Raw genomic sequence first — 17832 nt, forward strand, 5'->3', positions numbered from 1 at the left:
GGGGACACGGGGGCCAGAGAGAGAGAGAGGGGGACACGGGGGCAGAGAGAGAGAGAGGGACACGGGGGCAGAGAGAGAGAGAGGGGGACACGGGGGCAGAGAGAGAGAGGGGGACACGGGGGCAGAGAGAGAGGGGGGGACACGGGGGCAGAGAGAGGTGGACACGGGGGCAGAGAGAGAGAGGGGGACACGGGGGCAGAGAGAGAGAGAGAGGGGGACACGGGGGCAGAGAGAGAGAGGGGGACACGGGGGCAGAGAGAGAGAGAGAGAGGGACACGGGGGCAGAGAGAGAGAGGGGGACACGGGGGCAGAGAGAGAGAGAGGGGGACACGGGGGCAGAGAGAGAGAGAGGGGGACACGGGGGCAGAGAGAGAGAGAGAGAGGGACACGGGGGCCAGAGAGAGAGAGAGAGGGGGACACGGGGGCAGAGAGAGAGAGAGGGGGACACGGGGGCAGAGAGAGAGAGGGGGACACGGGGGCAGAGAGAGAGAGAGGGGGACACGGGGGCAGAGAGAGAGAGGGGGACACGGGGGCAGAGAGAGAGAGAGGGGGACACGGGGGCAGAGAGAGAGAGAGGGGAACACGGGGGCAGAGAGACAGGGATAGGGGGAGACACAGGGGGGGAGAGAGGCTGCAGGACATGGGGCAGCGCATCAACGTGTATCCTTCAGGGAGAGGGGCCAGGCTTCAACTGGGAACAGGCCCCAGAGAGAGAGAGAGGGGGACATGGGGGCAGAGAGAGAGAGAGGGGGACACGGGGGCAGAGAGAGAGAGAGGGGGACACGGGGGCAGAGAGAGAGAGAGGGGGACACGGGGGCAGAGAGAGAGAGAGGGGACACGGGGGCAGAGAGAGAGAGGGGGACACGGGGGCAGAGAGAGAGAGGGGGACACGGGGGCAGAGAGAGAGGGGGACACGGGGGCAGAGAGAGGGGGACACGGGGGCAGAGAGAGAGAGAGAGAGGGGGACACGGGGGCAGAGAGAGAGAGAGGGGGACACGGGGGCAGAGAGAGAGAGGGGGACACGGGGGCAGAGAGAGAGAGAGAGAGGGACACGGGGGCAGAGAGAGAGAGGGGGACACGGGGGCAGAGAGAGAGAGAGAGAGGGGGACACGGGGGCAGAGAGAGGGGGACACGGGGGCAGAGAGAGAGAGAGAGGGGGACACGGGGGCAGAGAGAGAGAGAGGGGGACACGGGGGCAGAGAGAGAGAGGGGGGACACGGGGGCAGAGAGAGAGAGAGGGACACGGGGGCAGAGAGAGAGAGGGGGGGACACGGGGGCAGAGAGAGAGAGAGGGGGACACGGGGGCAGAGAGAGAGAGAGGGGGACACGGGGGGGGAGAGAGGCTGCAGGACATGGGGCAGCGCATCAACGTGTATCCTTCAGGGGCAGGGAGAGGGGCCAGGCTTCAACTGGGAACAGGCCCCAGAGAGAGAGAGGGGGACACGGGGGCAGAGAGACAGGGACAGGGAGGGGAGAGGGATAGGGGGAGACACAGGGAGGGGAGAGGGATAGGGGGAGACACAGGGAGGGGAGAGGGATAGGGGGAGACACAGGGAGGGGAGAGGGATAGGGGGAGACACAGGGAGGGGAGAGGGATAGGGGGAGACACAGGGAGGGGAGAGGGATAGGGGGAGACACAGGGAGGGGAGAGGGATAGGGGGAGACACAGGGAGGGGAGAGGGATAGGGGGAGACACAGGGAGGGGAGAGGGATAGGGGGAGACACAGGGAGGGGAGAGAGATAGGGGGAGACACAGGGAGGGGAGAGGGATAGGGGGAGACACAGGGAGGGGAGAGGGATAGGGGGAGACACAGGGAGGGGAGAGGGATAGGGGGAGACACAGGGAGGGGAGAGGGATAGGGGGAGACACAGGGAGGGGAGAGGGATAGGGGGAGACACAGGGAGGGGAGAGGGATAGGGGGAGACACAGGGAGGGGAGAGGGATAGGGGGAGACACAGGGAGGGGAGAGGGATAGGGGGAGACACAGGGAGGGGAGAGGGATAGGGGGAGACACAGGGAGGGGAGAGGGATAGGGGGAGACACAGGGAGGGGAGAGGGATAGGGGGAGACACAGGGAGGGGAGAGGGATAGGGGGAGACACAGGGAGGGGAGAGGGATAGGGGGAGACACAGGGAGGGGAGAGGGATAGGGGGAGACACAGGGAGGGGAGAGAGATAGGGGGAGACACAGGGACAGAGAGAGGCTGCAGGACATGGGGCAGCGCATCAACGTGTATCCTTCAGGGGCACAGGGAGAGGGGCAGGCTTCAACTGGGAACAGGCCCCAGAGAGAGGGGGGGAACACACAGGGGGGCAGAGAGAGACAGGGATAGGGGGGGGGGGACAGAGAGAGAGGCTGCAGGACATGGGGCAGCGCATCAACGTGTATCCTTCAGGGAGAGGCAGGGGCACAGGGACAGGCTTCAACTGGGAACAGGCCCCAGAGAGAGAGAGAGGGAGGGAGGACGGGGGTACAGAGAGAGAGAGACACAGGGATAGAGAGAGGGAGGTACAGGGAAAGGGGCAGGCTTCAACTGGGAACAGGCCCCAGAGAGAGAGAGAGGGAGGACGGGGGTACAGAGAGAGAGAGACACAGGGATAGAGAGAGGGAGGTACAGGGAAAGGGGCAGGCTTCAACTGGGAACAGGCCCCAGAGAGAGAGGGGGGGGGGACACACACACAGTGGGGGAGAGAGGGTGACACAGGGAGAGAGAGAGGCTGCCGCACATGGGACAGAGACACAGGGACAGAGAGGGAGACAGGGATAGGGGGAGACACAGGGACAAAGAGAGGCTTCAACTGGGAACAGGCCCCAGAGAGAGAGAGACAGGGACAGAGGGGGGACACACAGGGGGGCAGAGAGAGGGAGACACAGGGACAGAGAGAGGCTGCAGGACAGGGGGCAGTGCATCAACGTGTATCCTTCAGGGAGAGAGGGGCAGGGACAGGCTTCAACTGGGAACAGGCCCCAGAGAGAGAGAGACAGGGGGGGGGGGACAGAGAGAGAGAGAGACAGGGATAGAGGGAGGCTGCAGGACATGGGGCAGTGCATCAAGGGATAGGGGGAGAGGGAGACACAGGGACAGGAGCAGGCTTCAACTGGGAACAGGCCCCAGAGAGAGAGACAGGGACAGGGGGGCAGAGAGAGACAGGGATAGGGGGAGACACAAGGACAGAGAGAGGCTGCAGGACATGGGGCAGCGCATCAACGTGTATCCTTCAGGGAGAGGGAGGCAGAGGCTTCGACTGGGAACAGGCCCCAGAGACACACAGGGACAGAGAGAAGGCGGGAGGGAGAGGCACAGGGAGAGAAGGAGGGAGGGAGAGGCACAGGGAGAGAAGGAGGGAGGGACAGGCACAGGGAGAGAAGGCGGGAGGGAGAGGCACAGGGAGAGAAGGAGGGAGGGACAGGCACAGGGAGAGAAGGCGGGAGGGAGAGGCACAGGGAGAGAAGGCGGGAGGGAGAGGCACAGGGAGAGAAGGAGGGAGGGACAGGCACAGGGAGAGGAGGAGGCTTCAGCTGGGAGCAGGCCCGAGACAGAGAGGGGGGATAGGGGACATTCATATATTACCATGTCTATTGATGTCTGTGTGTGCGTGTGTATATACCCCAGGTACAGAGAGAGAGGGGGGACATGCGTATATGTAACCGTGTGTATACATAGATGTGTGTGTGTACAAGCCCCAAGTACAGAGATGGGACACATATCACCATGCCTGTATGTGTGTGTGTGTGTGTGTGTATAGGCCCAAGACGGAGGCAAGGGACACCCATATCACCATGTCTATGTATATGTGTGTATAGACACGTATAGGGCAGCACGGTGCCACAGTGGATAGCCAGGGTCCCGGGTTCGATTCCCGGCCTCGGGTCACTGTCTGTGCGGAGTCTGCACCTTCTCCCCGTGTCTGCGTGGGTTTCCTCCGGGTGCTCCCGGTTTTCCTCCCACAGTCTGAAAGACGGGCGCTGGGCTAGGGTGGATTGGGCCGTGCTAAATCCTCCCTCAGTGTCACCCCGAACAGGCCCCGGAGTGTGGGCGACTAGGGGGGATTTTCACAGTAACTTCATTGCAGTGTTAATGTCAGCCTTACTTGTGACAATAAATAAACTAAAAAAATATATACAGGCCCCAGGCATAGAGAGAGATAGTGTACATTCATATATACATGTGTGTGTGTGTCTGTATGTGTATATACAGGCCCCAGGTATAGAGAGAGATAGTGTACATTCATATATATATATACATGTGTGTGTGTCTGTATGTGTATATACAGGCCCCAGGTATAGAGAGAGATAGTGTACATTCAGATATATATATACATGTGTGTGTGTCTGTATGTGTATATACAGGCCCCAGGCATAGAGAGAGATAGTGTACATTCATATATACATGTGTGTGTGTGTCTGTATGTGTATATACAGGCCCCAGGTATAGAGAGAGATAGTGTACATTCAGATATATATATACATGTGTGTGTGTCTGTATGTGTATATACAGGCCCCAGGTATAGAGGGAGAAAGACAGCGAACACTCATATCTCACCATGTATATATGTATGTGTTTATATATATATATACAGGCTCCAGGTATAGAGAGAGACAGGGGAGACTTGTATATCTGTGTGTGTGTGGGTATCGATATAGGCCCCAGGCACAGACATGTCTATATAAAGTGTGTGTGTATCTATATAGGCCCCGTGTGTATAGAGAGAGAGACAGGGGACATTCAGATATTACCATGTCTGTGTGTGTGTCTGTGTATATATAGGCCCCGTGTATAGAGAGAGAGAGACAGGGGACATTCAGATATCACCGTGTGTGTGTGTGTGTGTATATATAGGCCCCGTGTATAGAGAGAGAGAGACAGGGGACATTCAGATATCACCGTGTGTGTGTGTCTGTGTATATATAGGCCCCGTGTATAGAGAGAGAGAGACAGGGGACATTCAGATATTACTATGTCTGTGTGTGTCTGTGTATATATAGGCCCCGTGTATAGAGAGAGAGAGACAGGGGACACTCAGATATCACCGTGTGTGTGTGTCTGTGTATATATAGGCCCCGTGTATAGAGAGAGAGAGACAGGGGACACTCAGATATCACCGTGTGTGTGTGTCTGTGTATATATAGGCCCCGTGTATAGAGAGAGAGAGACAGGGGACACTCAGATATCACCGTGTGTGTGTGTGTCTGTGTATATATAGGCCCCGTGTATAGAGAGAGAGAGACAGGGGACATTCAGATATTACTATGTCTGTGTGTGTCTGTGTATATATAGGCCCCGTGTATAGAGAGAGAGAGACAGGGGACACTCAGATATCACCGTGTGTGTGTGTCTGTGTATATATAGGCCCCGTGTATAGAGAGAGAGAGACAGGGGACACTCAGATATCACCGTGTGTGTGTGTGTGTGTGTGTATATATAGGCCCCGTGTATAGAGAGAGAGAGACAGGGGACACTCAGATATCACCGTGTGTGTGTGTCTGTGTATATATAGGCCCCGTGTATAGAGAGAGAGAGACAGGGGACACTCAGATATCACCGTGTGTGTGTGTGTGTGTGTGTATATATAGGCCCCGTGTATAGAGAGAGAGAGACAGGGGACACTCAGATATCACCGTGTGTGTGTGTGTGTGTGTGTATATATAGGCCCCGTGTATAGAGAGAGAGAGACAGGGGACACTCAGATATTACCCTGTGTGTGTGTGTATATAATATATAAATATAGGCCCCCAGGTATAGAGAGAGAGACAGGATGTGTGTCTGTCTAACCTTCAGTCTCATCTACAACCGCAACTTCCAGCCCTGCCCTCGAATACTGGGTCCTGATGTCCACCTCCCTGTGCTGGACATCCAGGGACCCTCTGGATGTTTACACTGCAGTTGTCTGTGATCTGCACACCGACCAGAGTTATTCCCTTTAACGCTCGATCTCCAGCTCTCAACTCACTATCAACACAGCGATTGTGTACATGCACCGCTTCTACATGCTTCAGTGCTTCACCAAGTTCCATCGCAACGTAAGTCTATTGCGCTGTCCAACGGTGGCACAGTGGGTTAGCGCTGCTGCCTCACAGCGCCAGGGACCCGGGTTCGATTCCCGGCTCGGGTCACTGTCTGTGTGGAGTTTGCACATTCTCCCCGTGTCTGCGTGGGTTTCCTCCGGGTGCTCCGGTTTCCTCCCACAGTCCATTGATGTGCAGGTTAGGGTGGATTGGACATGCTAAATTGGACATGTTTGGACACTAAGGGGCAATTTAGCATGGCCATTCCACCCTAACCAATACATCTTTGGACACAGGGGTTGGGTGGATTGGCCATGCTAAATTGCCCCTTAGTGTCCAAAGATGTGTAGGTTAGGGTGGATTGGCCATGCTAAATTGCCCCTTAGTGTCCAAAGATGTGCAGGTTAGGGGGATTGGCCATGCTAAATTGCCCCTTAGTGTCCCAAAGATGTGTGGGTTAGGGTGGATTGGCCATGCTAAATTGCCCCCTCGTGTCCAAAGATGTGTAGGTTAGGGTGGATTGGCCATGCTAAATTGCCCCTTAGTGTCCAAAGATGTGTAGGTTAGGGTGGATTGGCCATGCTAAATTGTCCCTTAGTGTCCAAAGATGTGTGGGTTAGGGTGGATTGGCCGTGCTAAATTGCCCCCTCGTGTCCAAAGATGTGTAGGTTAGGGTGGATTGGCCATGCTAAATTGCCCCCTCGTGTCCAAAGATGTATAGGTTAGGGTGGATTGGCCATGCTAAATTGCCCCCTCGTGTCCAAAGATGTATAGGTTAGGGTGGATTGGCCATGCTAAATTGCCCCCTTAGTGTCCAAAGATGTGTGGGTTAGGGTGGATTGGCCATGCTAAATTGCCCCCTCGTGTCCAAAGATGTGCGGGTTAGGTGGATTGGCCATGCTAAATTGCCCCTTAGTGTCCAAAGATGTGTGGGTTAGGGTGGATTGGCCGTGCTAAATTGCCCCTTAGTGTCCAAAGATGTGTAGGTTAGGGTGGATTGGCCATGCTAAATTGTCCCTTAGTGTCCAAAGATGTGCAGGTTAGGGTGGATTGGCCATGCTAAATTGCCCCCTCGTGTCCAAAGATGTATAGGTTAGGGTGGATTGGCCATGCTAAATTGCCCCCTTAGTGTCCAAAGATGTGTGGGTTAGGGTGGATTGGCCATGCTAAATTGCCCCCTCGTGTCCAAAGATGTGCGGGTTAGGTGGATTGGCCGTGCTAAATTGCCCCTTAGTGTCCAAAGATGTGTAGGTTAGGGTGGATTGGCCATGCTAAATTGCCCCTTAGTGTCCAAAGATGTGTGGGTTAGGGTGGATTGGCCGTGCTAAATTGCCCCTTAGTGTCCAAAGATGTGTAGGTTAGGGTGGATTGGCCATGCTAAATTGCCCCTTAGTGTCCAAAGATGTGCCAATCCACCATAACCTCCACATCTTTGGAGTGTGGGAGGAAACCGGAGCACTCGGAGGAAACCCACGCAGAGACGGGGAGAACGTGCAAACTCCACACGGACAGTGACCCCCGAGCCGGGAATCGAACCCGGGTCCCTGGCGCTGTGAGGCAGCGGCGCTAACCCGCACTGTGCCAACTCCAATGTTTGCGGCCATTGATTTTTCTCCCTCCACCAAGTGCCAACCTACAGCTGCAGGAATGCGGCAATTACTCTCTGAATGACCCTGTTCTGTGTACGCTGTGGATGTATACACCCGTATCATACTCACACCAAACTGTGTTTCGCGCAGAGCATTGCTCCTGCTGCCCTCTTCCTGGCAGCCAAGGTGGAAGAACAACCTCGCAAGCTGGAACATGTAATCAAGGTGGCTCACGCTTGTCTCAATCCTCAGGACCCGCCTCCCGACACCAAGAGCGACGTAAGTACTTGCTGTTTCACCCCGCGCGCGCGGCTGGTTTGGCCCTGATCTTTGAGTCGCTGTTTGAGAAAATTTATTCCACTCCTGTCCGGTGAGGCTGACTGACAGAGGAGTTGTCAGAACCAGGCGGAGCGCAAAAAGGGAGAGACGGAGGGCAGAGAGAGAGAGACGGAGGGCAGAGAGAGAGAGACGGAGGGCAGAGAGAGAGAGACAGAGGGCAGAGAGAGAGAGACGGAGGGCAGAGAGAGAGAGACGGAGGGCAGAGAGAGAGAGACGGAGGGCAGAGAGAGAGAGACGGAGGGCAGAGAGAGAGAGATGGAGGGCAGAGAGAGAGAGATGGAGGGCAGAGAGAGAGAGACGGAGGGCAGAGAGAGAGACGGAGGGCAGAGAGAGAGACGGAGGGCAGAGAGAGAGAGACGGAGGGCAGAGAGAGAGAGACGGAGGACAGAGAGAGAGAGACGGAGGACAGAGAGAGAGAGACGGAGGGCAGAGAGAGAGAGACGGAGGGCAGAGAGAGAGAGACAGAGGGCAGAGAGAGAGAGACAGAGGGCAGAGAGAGAGAGAGATGGAGGGCAGAGAGAGAGAGACGGAGGGCAGAGAGAGAGAGACAGAGGGCAGAGAGAGAGAGAGACGGAGGGCAGAGAGAGAGACGGAGGGCAGAGAGAGAGAGACAGAGGGCAGAGAGAGAGAGACGGAGGGCAGAGAGAGAGAGACGGAGGGCAGAGAGAGAGAGACGGAGGGCAGAGAGAGAGAGACAGAGGGCAGAGAGAGAGAGAGACGGAGGGCAGAGAGAGAGAGACAGAGGGCAGAGAGAGAGAGACAGAGGGCAGAGAGAGAGACGGAGGGCAGAGAGAGAGAGACAGAGGGCAGAGAGAGAGAGAGACAGAGGGCAGAGAGAGAGACGGAGGGCAGAGAGAGAGAGACAGAGGGCAGAGAGAGAGAGAGACAGAGGGCAGAGAGAGAGACGGAGGGCAGAGAGAGAGAGACAGAGGGCAGAGAGAGAGAGAGACGGAGGGCAGAGAGAGAGAGACGGAGGGCAGAGAGAGAGAGACGGAGGGCAGAGAGAGAGAGAGACGGAGGGCAGAGAGAGAGAGACAGAGAGAGAGAGAGAGACGGAGGGCAGAGAGAGAGAGACGGAGGACGGAGGACAGAGAGAGAGAGAGAGAGAGACGGAGGGCAGAGAGAGAGAGACAGAGAGAGAGAGAGAGACGGAGGGCAGAGAGAGAGACGGAGGACGGAGGACAGAGAGAGAGAGAGAGAGAGACAGAGGGCAGAGAGAGAGAGAGAGACGGAGGGCAGAGAGAGAGACGGAGGACAGAGAGAGAGAGAGAGACGGAGGGCAGAGAGAGAGAGACAGAGAGAGAGAGAGAGACGGAGGGCAGAGAGAGAGACGGAGGACGGAGGACAGAGAGAGAGAGAGAGAGAGACAGAGGGCAGAGAGAGAGAGAGACAGAGGGCAGAGAGAGAGAGACGGAGGGCAGAGAGAGAGACGGAGGACGGAGGACAGACAGAGAGAGAGAGAGAGACGGAGGGCAGAGAGAGAGACGGAGGGCAGAGAGAGAGACGGAGGGCAGAGAGAGAGAGACGGAGGGCAGAGAGACGGAGGACAGAGAGAGAGAGACAGAGGGCAGAGAGAGAGACGGAGGGCAGAGAGAGAGAGAGACGGAGGGCAGAGAGAGAGAGACGGAGGGCAGAGAGAGAGAGAGACAGAGGGCAGAGAGAGAGACGGAGGGCAGAGAGAGAGACGGAGGGCAGAGAGAGAGACAGAGGGCAGAGAGAGAGACGGAGGGCAGAGAGAGAGACGGAGGGCAAAGAGAGAGACGGAGGGCAGAGAGAGAGACGGAGGGCAGAGAGAGAGAGACGGAGGGCAGACAGAGAGAGGGAGACAGAGGACGGAGAGAGAGAGACGGAGGGCAGAGAGAGAGAGAGACGGAGGGCAGAGAGAGACAGAGGACGGAGGACAGAGAGAGAGAGAGACAGAGGACGGAGGACAGAGAGAGAGAGAGACGGAGAGAGAGAGAGAGACGGAGGGCAGAGAGAGAGAGACGGAGGGCAGAGAGAGAGAGACGGAGGGCAGAGAGAGAGAGACAGAGGACGGAGGACAGAGAGAGAGAGAGACAGAGGACGGAGGACAGAGAGAGAGACGGAGGACAGACAGAGAGAGACGGAGGGCAGAGAGAGAGAGACGGAGGACTGACAGAGAGAGAGAGAGACAGAGGGCAGAGAGAGAGAGACACAGAGGGCAGAGTGAGAGAGAGACGGAGGACTGACAGAGAGAGAGAGAGAGAGACAGAGGGCAGAGAGAGAGAGACAGAGGGCAGAGTGAGAGAGACAGAGGGCAGAGAGAGAGAGACGGAGAGAGAGAGAGATGGAGGACAGAGAGAGAGAGAGAGACGGAGGGCAGAGAGAGAGGCGGAGGGAGTACGAGAGAGTGCGCGCGAGAGTGTGTGTTTGACGGGGACAGTGTAGAGGGAGCTTTACTCTGTATCTAACCCCGTGCTGTACCTGTCCTGGGAGTATTTGATGGGGACAGTGCAGAGGGAGCTTTACTCTGTATCGAACCCCGTGCTGTACCTGTCCTGGGAGTGTTTGATGGGGGGACAGTGTCGAGGGAGCTTTACTCTGTATCGAACCCCGTGCTGGACCTGTCCTGGGAGTGTTTGATGGGGACAGTGTAGAGGGAGCTTTACTCTGTATCTAACCCCGTGCTGTACCTGTCCTGGGAGTGTTTGATGGGGACAGTGTAGAGGGAGCTTTACTCTGTATCTAACCCCGTGCTGTACCTGTCCTGGGAGTGTTTGATGGGGACAGTGTAGCGGGATCTTTACTCTGTATCTAACCCCGTGCTGTACCTGTCCTGGGAGTGTTTGATGGGGGACAGTGTAGAGGGAGCTTTACTCTGTATCTAACCCCGTGCTGTACCTGTCCTGGGAGTGTTTGATGGGGACAGTGTAGAGGGAGTTTTACTCTGTATCTAACCCCGTGCTGTACCTGTCCTGGGAGTGTTTGATGGGGGACAGTGTCGAGGGAGCTTTACTCTGTATCTAACCCCGTGCTGTACCTGTCCTGGGAGTATTTGATGGGGGGACAGTGTCGAGGGAGCTTTACTCTGTATCTAACCCCGTGCTGTACCTGTCCTGGGAGTGTTTGATGGGGACAGTGTAGAGGGAGCTTTACTCTGTATCTAACCCCGTGCTGTACCTGTCCTGGGAGTGTTTGATGGGGACAGTGTAGAGGGAGCTTTACTCTGTATCTAACCCCGTGCTGTACCTGTCCTGGGAGTGTTTGATGGGGACAGTGTAGCGGGATCTTTACTCTGTATCTAACCCCGTGCTGTACCTGTCCTGGGAGTGTTTGATGGGGGACAGTGTAGAGGGAGCTTTACTCTGTATCTAACCCCGTGCTGTACCTGTCCTGGGAGTGTTTGATGGGGACAGTGTAGAGGGAGTTTTACTCTGTATCTAACCCCGTGCTGTACCTGTCCTGGGAGTGTTTGATGGGGGACAGTGTCGAGGGAGCTTTACTCTGTATCTAACCCCGTGCTATACCTGTCCTGGGAGTGTTTGATGGGGACAGTGTAGAGGGAGCTTTACTCTGTATCTAACCCTGTGCTGTACCTGTCCTGGGCGTGTTTGATGGGGGACAGTGTAGAGGGAGCTTTACTCTGTATCTCACCCCGTGCTGTACCTGTCCTGGGAGTGTTTAATAGGGACAGTGTAGAGGGAGCTTTACTCTGTATCTAACCCCGTGCTGTACCTGTCCTGGGAGTGTTTGATGGGGGGGACAGTGTAGAGGGAGCTTTACTCTGTATCTAACCCCGTGCTGTACCTGTCCTGGGAGTGTTTGATGGGGACAGTGTAGCGGGATCTTTACTCTGTATCTAACCCCGTGCTGTACCTGTCCTGGGAGTGTTTGATGGGGGACAGTGTAGAGGGAGTTTTACTCTGTATCTAACCCCGTGCTGTACCTGTCCTGGGAGTGTTTGATGGGGGACAGTGTCGAGGGAGCTTTACTCTGTATCTAACCCCGTGCTGTACCTGTCCTGGGAGTGTTTGATGGGGACAGTGTAGAGGGAGCTTTACTCTGTATCTAACCCCGTGCTGTACCTGTCCTGGGAGTGTTTGATGGGGACAGTGTAGCGGGATCTTTACTCTGTATCTAACCCCGTGCTGTACCTGTCCTGGGGGTGTTTGATGGGGACAGTGTAGAGGGAGCTTTACTCTGAATCTAACCCCGTGCTGTACCTGTCCTGGGAGTGTTTGATGGGGGGGACAGTGTAGAGGGAGCTTTACTCTGTATCTAACCCTGTGCTGTACCTGTCCTGGGAGTGTTTGATGGGGACAGTGTCGAGGGAGCTTTACTCTGTATCTAACCCCATGCTGTACCTGTCCTGGGACAGTGTAGAGGGAGCTTTACTCTGTATCTAACCCCGTGCTGTACCTGTCCTGGGAGTGTTTGATGGGGACAGTGTAGAGGGAGCTTTACTCTGTATCTCACCCCGTGCTGTACCTGTCCTGGGTGTGTTTGATGGGGGACAGTGTAGAGGGAGCTTTACTCTGTATCTAACCCCGTGCTGTACCTGTCCCGGGAGTGTTTGATGGGGGGACAGTGTAGAGGGAGCTTTACTCTGTATCTAACCCCGTGCTGTACCTGTCCTGGGAGTGTTTGATGGGGGACAGTGTAGAGGGAGCTTTACTCTGTATCTAACCCCGTGCTGTACCTGTCCTGGGAATGTTTGATGGGGGAGAGTGTAGAGGGAGCTTTACTCTGTATCTAACCCCGTGCTGTACCTGTCCTGAGAGTGTTTGATGGGGGACAATGTCGACGGAGCTTTACTCTGTATCTAACCCCGTGCTGTCCCTGTCCTGGGAGTGTTTGATGGGGGACTGTGTAGAGGGAGCTTTACTCTGTATCTAACCCCGTGCTGTACCTGTCCTGGGAGTGTTTGATGGGGGACAGTGTAGAGGGAGCTTTACTCTGTATCCAACCCTGTGCTGTACCTGTCCCGGGAGTGTTTGACGGGGGGACAGTGTAGAGGGAGCTTTACTCTGTATCTAACCCCGTGCTGTACCTGTCCTGAGAGTGTTTGATGGGGGACAGTGTCGACGGAGCTTTACTCTGTATCTAACCCCGTGCTGTTCCTGTCCTGGGAGTGTTTGATGGGGGACTGTGTAGAGGGAGCTTTACTCTGTATCTAACCCCGTGCTGTACCTGTCCTGGGAGTGTTTGATGGGGGACAGTGTAGAGGGAGCTTTACTCTGTATCCAACCCTGTGCTGGACCTGTCCCGGGAGTGTTTGATGGGGGACAGTGTAGAACATAGAACATAGAACAGTACAGAACAGGCCCTTCGGCCCACGATGTTGTGCCGAGCTTTATCTGAAACCAAGATCAAGCTATCCCACTCCCTATCATCCTGGTGTGCTCCATGTGCCTATCCAATAACCGCTTAAATGTTTCTAAAGTGTCTGACTCCACTATCACTGCAGGCAGTCCATTCCACACCCCAACCACTCTCTGCGTAAAGAACCTACCTCTGATATCCGTCCTGTATCTCCCACCACGAACCCTATAGTTATGCCCCCTTGTAATAGCTCCATCCACCCGAGGAAATAGTCTTTGAACGTTCACTCTATCTATCCCCTTCATCATTTTATACACCTCTATTAAGTCTCCCCTCAGCCTCCTCCGCTCCAGAGAGAACAGCCCTAGCTCCCTCAACCTTTCCTCATATGACCTACCCTCCAAACCAGGCAGCATCCTGGTAAATCTCCTCTGCACTCCTTCCAGCGCTTCCACATCCTTCCTATAGTGAGGTGACCAGAACTGCACACAATATTCCAAATGTGGTCTCACCAAGGTCCTGTACAGTTGCAGCATAACCCCACGGCTCTTAAACTCCAACCCCCTGTTAATAAAAGCTAACACACTATAGGCCTTCTTCACAGCTCTATCCACTTGAGTGGCAACCTTTAGAGATCTGTGGATATGGACCCCAAGATCTCTCTGTTCCTCCACAGTCTTCAGAACCCTACCTTTGACCCTGTAATCCACATTTAAATTTGTCCTACCAAAATGAATCACCTCACATTTATCAGGGTTAAACTCCATTTGCCATTTTTCAGCCCAGCTTTGCATCCTATCTATGTCTCTTTGCAGCCTACAACAGCCCTCCACCTCATCCACTACTCCACCAATCTTGGTGTCATCAGCAAATTTACTGATCCACCCTTCAGCCCCCTCCTCTAAGTCATTAATAAAAATCACAAAGAGCAGAGGACCAAGCACTGATCCCTGCGGCACACCGCTAGCAACCTGCCTCCAATCCGAAAATTTTCCATCGACCACCACCCTCTGTCTTCGGTCAGCCAGCCAGTTACCTATCCAATCGGCCAACTTTCCCTCTATCCCACACCTCCTCACTTTCATCATAAGCCGACCATGGGGGACCTTATCAAACGCCTTACTAAAATCCATGTATATGACATCAACTGCCCTACCTTCATCAACACACTTAGTTACCTCCTCAAAAAATTCAATCAAATTTGTGAGGCACGACTTGCCCTTCACGAATCCGTGCTGACTATCCCGGATTAATCCGCATCTTTCTAAATGGTCGTAGATCCCATCCCTAAGGACCCTTTCCATCAATTTACCAACCACCGAAGTAAGACTAACCGGTCTATAATTACCAGGGTCATTTCTATTCCCTTTCTTAAACAGAGGAACAACATTCGCCATTCTCCAGTCCTCTGGCACCATCCCCGTGGACAGCGAGGACCCAAAGATCAACGCCAAAGGCTCTGCAATCTCATCCCTTGCCTCCCAAAGAATCCTAGGATACATTTCATCAGGCCCAGGGGACTTATCGACCTTCAGTTTATTCAAAACTGCCAAGACATCCTCCCTCCGAACATCTATTTCCTCCAGCCTATTAGCCTGTAACACCTTCTCTTCCTCAAAAACATGGCCCCTCTCCTTGGTGAACACTGAAGAAAAGTATTCATTCATCACCTCGCCTATCTCTACTGACTCCATACACAAGTTCCCACTACTGTCCTTGACCGGCCCTAACCTCACCCTGGTCATTCTTTTATTCCTCACAAAAGAGTAAAAAGCCTTGGGGTTTTCCTTGATCCGACCCGCCAAGGACTTCTCATGTCCCCTCCTAGCTCTCCTAAGCCCCTTTTTCAGCTCATTCCTTGCTAACTTGTAACCCTCAATCAAGCCATCTGAACCTTGTTTCCTCATCCCTACATAAGCTTCCCTCTTCCTTTTCACAAGACATTCCACCTCTTTTGTGAACCATGGTTCCCTCACTCGGCCATTTCCTCCCTGCCTGACAGGAACATACCTATCAAGGACATCCAGTATTTGTTCCTTGAAAAAATTCCACTTTTCATTAGTTCCTTTCTCTGACAGTTTCTGTTCCCAACTTATGCCCCCTAATTCTTGCCTAATCGCATCATAATTACCCCTCCCCCAATTGTAAACCTTGCCCTGCCGTACGGCCCTATCCCTCTCCATTGCAATAACAAAAGACACCGAATTGTGGTCACTATCTCCAAATTGCTCTCCCACAACCAAATCTAACACTTGGCCCGGTTCATTTCCCAGTACCAAATCCAATGTGGCCTCACCTCTAGTCGGCCCATCCACATATTGTGTCAGGAAACCCTCCTGCACACACTGCACAAAAACTGCCCCATCCAAACTATTTGACCTACAAAGGTTCCAATCAATATTTGGAAAGTTAAAGTCCCCCATGACAACTACCCTGTGACCCCCACACATATCCATAATCTGCTTAGCAATTTCTTCCTCCACATCTCTATTACTAGAGGGAGCTTTACTCTGTATCCAACCCTGTGCTGTACCTGTCCTGGGAGTGTTTGATGGGGACAGTGTAGAGGGAGCTTTACTCTGTATCTAACCCCGTGCTGTACCTGTCCTGGGAGTGTTTGATGGGGACAGTGTAGAGGGAGCTTTACTCTGTATCTAACCCCGTGCTGTACCTGTCCTGGGAGTGTTTGACGGGGACAGTGTAGAGGGAGCTTTACTCTGTATCTAACCCCGTGCTGTACCTGTCCTGGGAGTGTTTGATGGGGGACAGTGTAGAGGGAGCTTTACTCTGTATCTAACCCCGTGCTGTACCTGTCCTGGGAGTGTTTGACGGGGGGACAGTGTAGAGGGAGGGAGTGTGTGCGTGTGTGTGTGTGAGGGACAGGTGCGCGTGCGAGAGGGAGAGCGCGCGTGCGAGCGGCGGAGCGTGTCTGTGGGAGTGATGCTGTGTAACAGTGTGGGCCTTCCTGCTGCTGATTCTCAGTGAGTAATGAGTCTCTTCTCCCCACCCCCCAGGCGTACCTGCAGCAAGCCCAGGACCTTGTCATCCTCGAGAGCGTGATCCTGCAGACCCTGGGTAAGTGCTGGGGCGGGCGTGCGTGCGTGCGTGCGTGCAGGCCTCGTCCCTCTGGACGAGCGGTCCAGCTCAGCGCACACCGCTGGGCGCGCACAGTCTCTGTTCTCGGGCTGCGGGGGGGGGGGGGACTGGGGACTGGGGGGTGCTTTACTCTGATGAGTGACCAGCTCCTGTCCGCCGCTGACTCTACCACTGTGCAATGTCCCGTCTCTTGCAGGTTTCGACATCACTATCGACCACCCTCACACACACGTGGTGAAGTGTACGCAGCTAGTGAGAGGTAAGGAAGATAAAGGCAAGTAAAAAACAACGCAACAGGATAAGTGGATTAAATATTACTCAGATAACCTCTGCGGCGCAGAGGGAGCTTTACTCTGTATCTAACCCCGTGCTGTACCTGTCCTGGGAGTGTTTGATGGGGGACAGTGTAGAGGGAGCTTTACTCTGTATCTAACCCCGTGCTGTACCTGTCCTGGGAGTGTTTGATGGGGGACAGTGTAGAGGGAGCTTTACTCTGTATCTAACCCCGTGCTGTACCTGTCCTGGGAGTGTTTGATGGGGACAGTGTAGAGGGAGCTTTACTCTGTATCTAACCCCGTGCTGTACCTGTCCCGGGAGTGTTTGATGGGGGACAGTGTCGAGGGAGCTTGACTCTGTATCTAACCCCGTGCTGTACCTGTCCTGGGAGTGTTTGATGGGGACAGTGTAGAGGGAGCTTTACTCTGTATCTAACCCCGTGCCGTACCTGTCCTGGGAGAGTTTGATGGGGGACAGTGTAGAGGGAGCTTTACTCTGTATCTAACCCCGTGCTGTACCTGTCCTGGGAGTGTTTGATGGGGGACAGTGTAGAGGGAGCTTTACTCTGTATCTAACCCCGTGCTGTACCTGTCCTGGGAGTGTTTGATGGAGGGGACAGTGTAGAGGGAGCTTTACTCTGTATCTAACCCCGTGCTGTACCTGTCCTGGGAGTGTTTGATGGGGACAGTGTAGAGGGAGCTTTACTCTGTATCTAACCCCGTGCTGTACCTGTCCTGGGAGTGTTTGATGGAGGGGACAGTGTAGAGGGAGCTTTACTCTGTATCTAACCCCGTGCTGTACCTGTCCTGGGAGTGTTTGATGGGGACAGTGTAGAGGGAGCTTTACTCTGTATCTAACCCCGTGCTGTACCTGTCCTGGGAGTGTTTGATGGGGGACAGTGTAGAGGGAGCTTTACTCTGTATCTAACCCCGTGCTGTACCTGTCCTGGGAGTGTTTGATGGGGGACAGTGTAGAGGGAGCTTTACTCTGTATCTAACCCCGTGCTGTACCTGTCCTGGGAGTGTTTGATGGGGGACAGTGTAGAGGGAGCTTTACTCTGTATCTAACCCCGTGCTGTACCTGTCCTGGGAGTGTTTGATGGGGACAGTGTCGAGGGAGCTTTACTCTGTATCTAACCCCGTGCTCTACCTGTCCTGGGATTGTTTGATGGGGACAGTGTAGAGGGAGCTTTACTCTGTATCTAACCCCGTGCTGTACCTGTCCTGGGAGTGTTTGATGGGG

General features: G+C 54.6%; 1 protein-coding gene across 1 annotated transcript; it reads left to right on the plus strand.

The window, feature by feature from the left end:
* The first annotated feature begins 3188 nt into the window (after window positions 1–3188).
* LOC144491117 (cyclin-T1-like) lies at window positions 3189–16678 on the plus strand. The gene is made up of 5 exons (XM_078208796.1): window positions 3189–3212; window positions 5941–6022; window positions 7747–7875; window positions 16233–16293; window positions 16511–16678. Exons 1-5 carry the CDS (start codon window positions 3193–3195, stop codon window positions 16594–16596), a joined length of 378 nt encoding a protein of 125 aa, XP_078064922.1. The 5' UTR covers window positions 3189–3192; the 3' UTR covers window positions 16597–16678.
* The last annotated feature ends 1154 nt before the right edge of the window (window positions 16679–17832 follow it).

This window comes from Mustelus asterias, unplaced genomic scaffold (assembly GCF_964213995.1).
Source record: "Mustelus asterias unplaced genomic scaffold, sMusAst1.hap1.1 HAP1_SCAFFOLD_4481, whole genome shotgun sequence".
Taxonomy (NCBI): domain Eukaryota; kingdom Metazoa; phylum Chordata; class Chondrichthyes; order Carcharhiniformes; family Triakidae; genus Mustelus; species Mustelus asterias.

Bases quoted from the DNA above. Each gene is read 5' to 3' on its own strand.
- LOC144491117 (XM_078208796.1), top strand. From the start codon at position 3,193: ATGGGGCAGCGCATCAACGT. The intron at 3,213-5,940 runs GTATCCTTCAGG...CTCGATCTCCAG, and splicing joins ATGGGGCAGCGCATCAACGT to CTCTCAACTCACTATCAACA. The intron at 7,876-16,232 runs GTAAGTACTTGC...CCCACCCCCCAG, and splicing joins CTCCCGACACCAAGAGCGAC to GCGTACCTGCAGCAAGCCCA.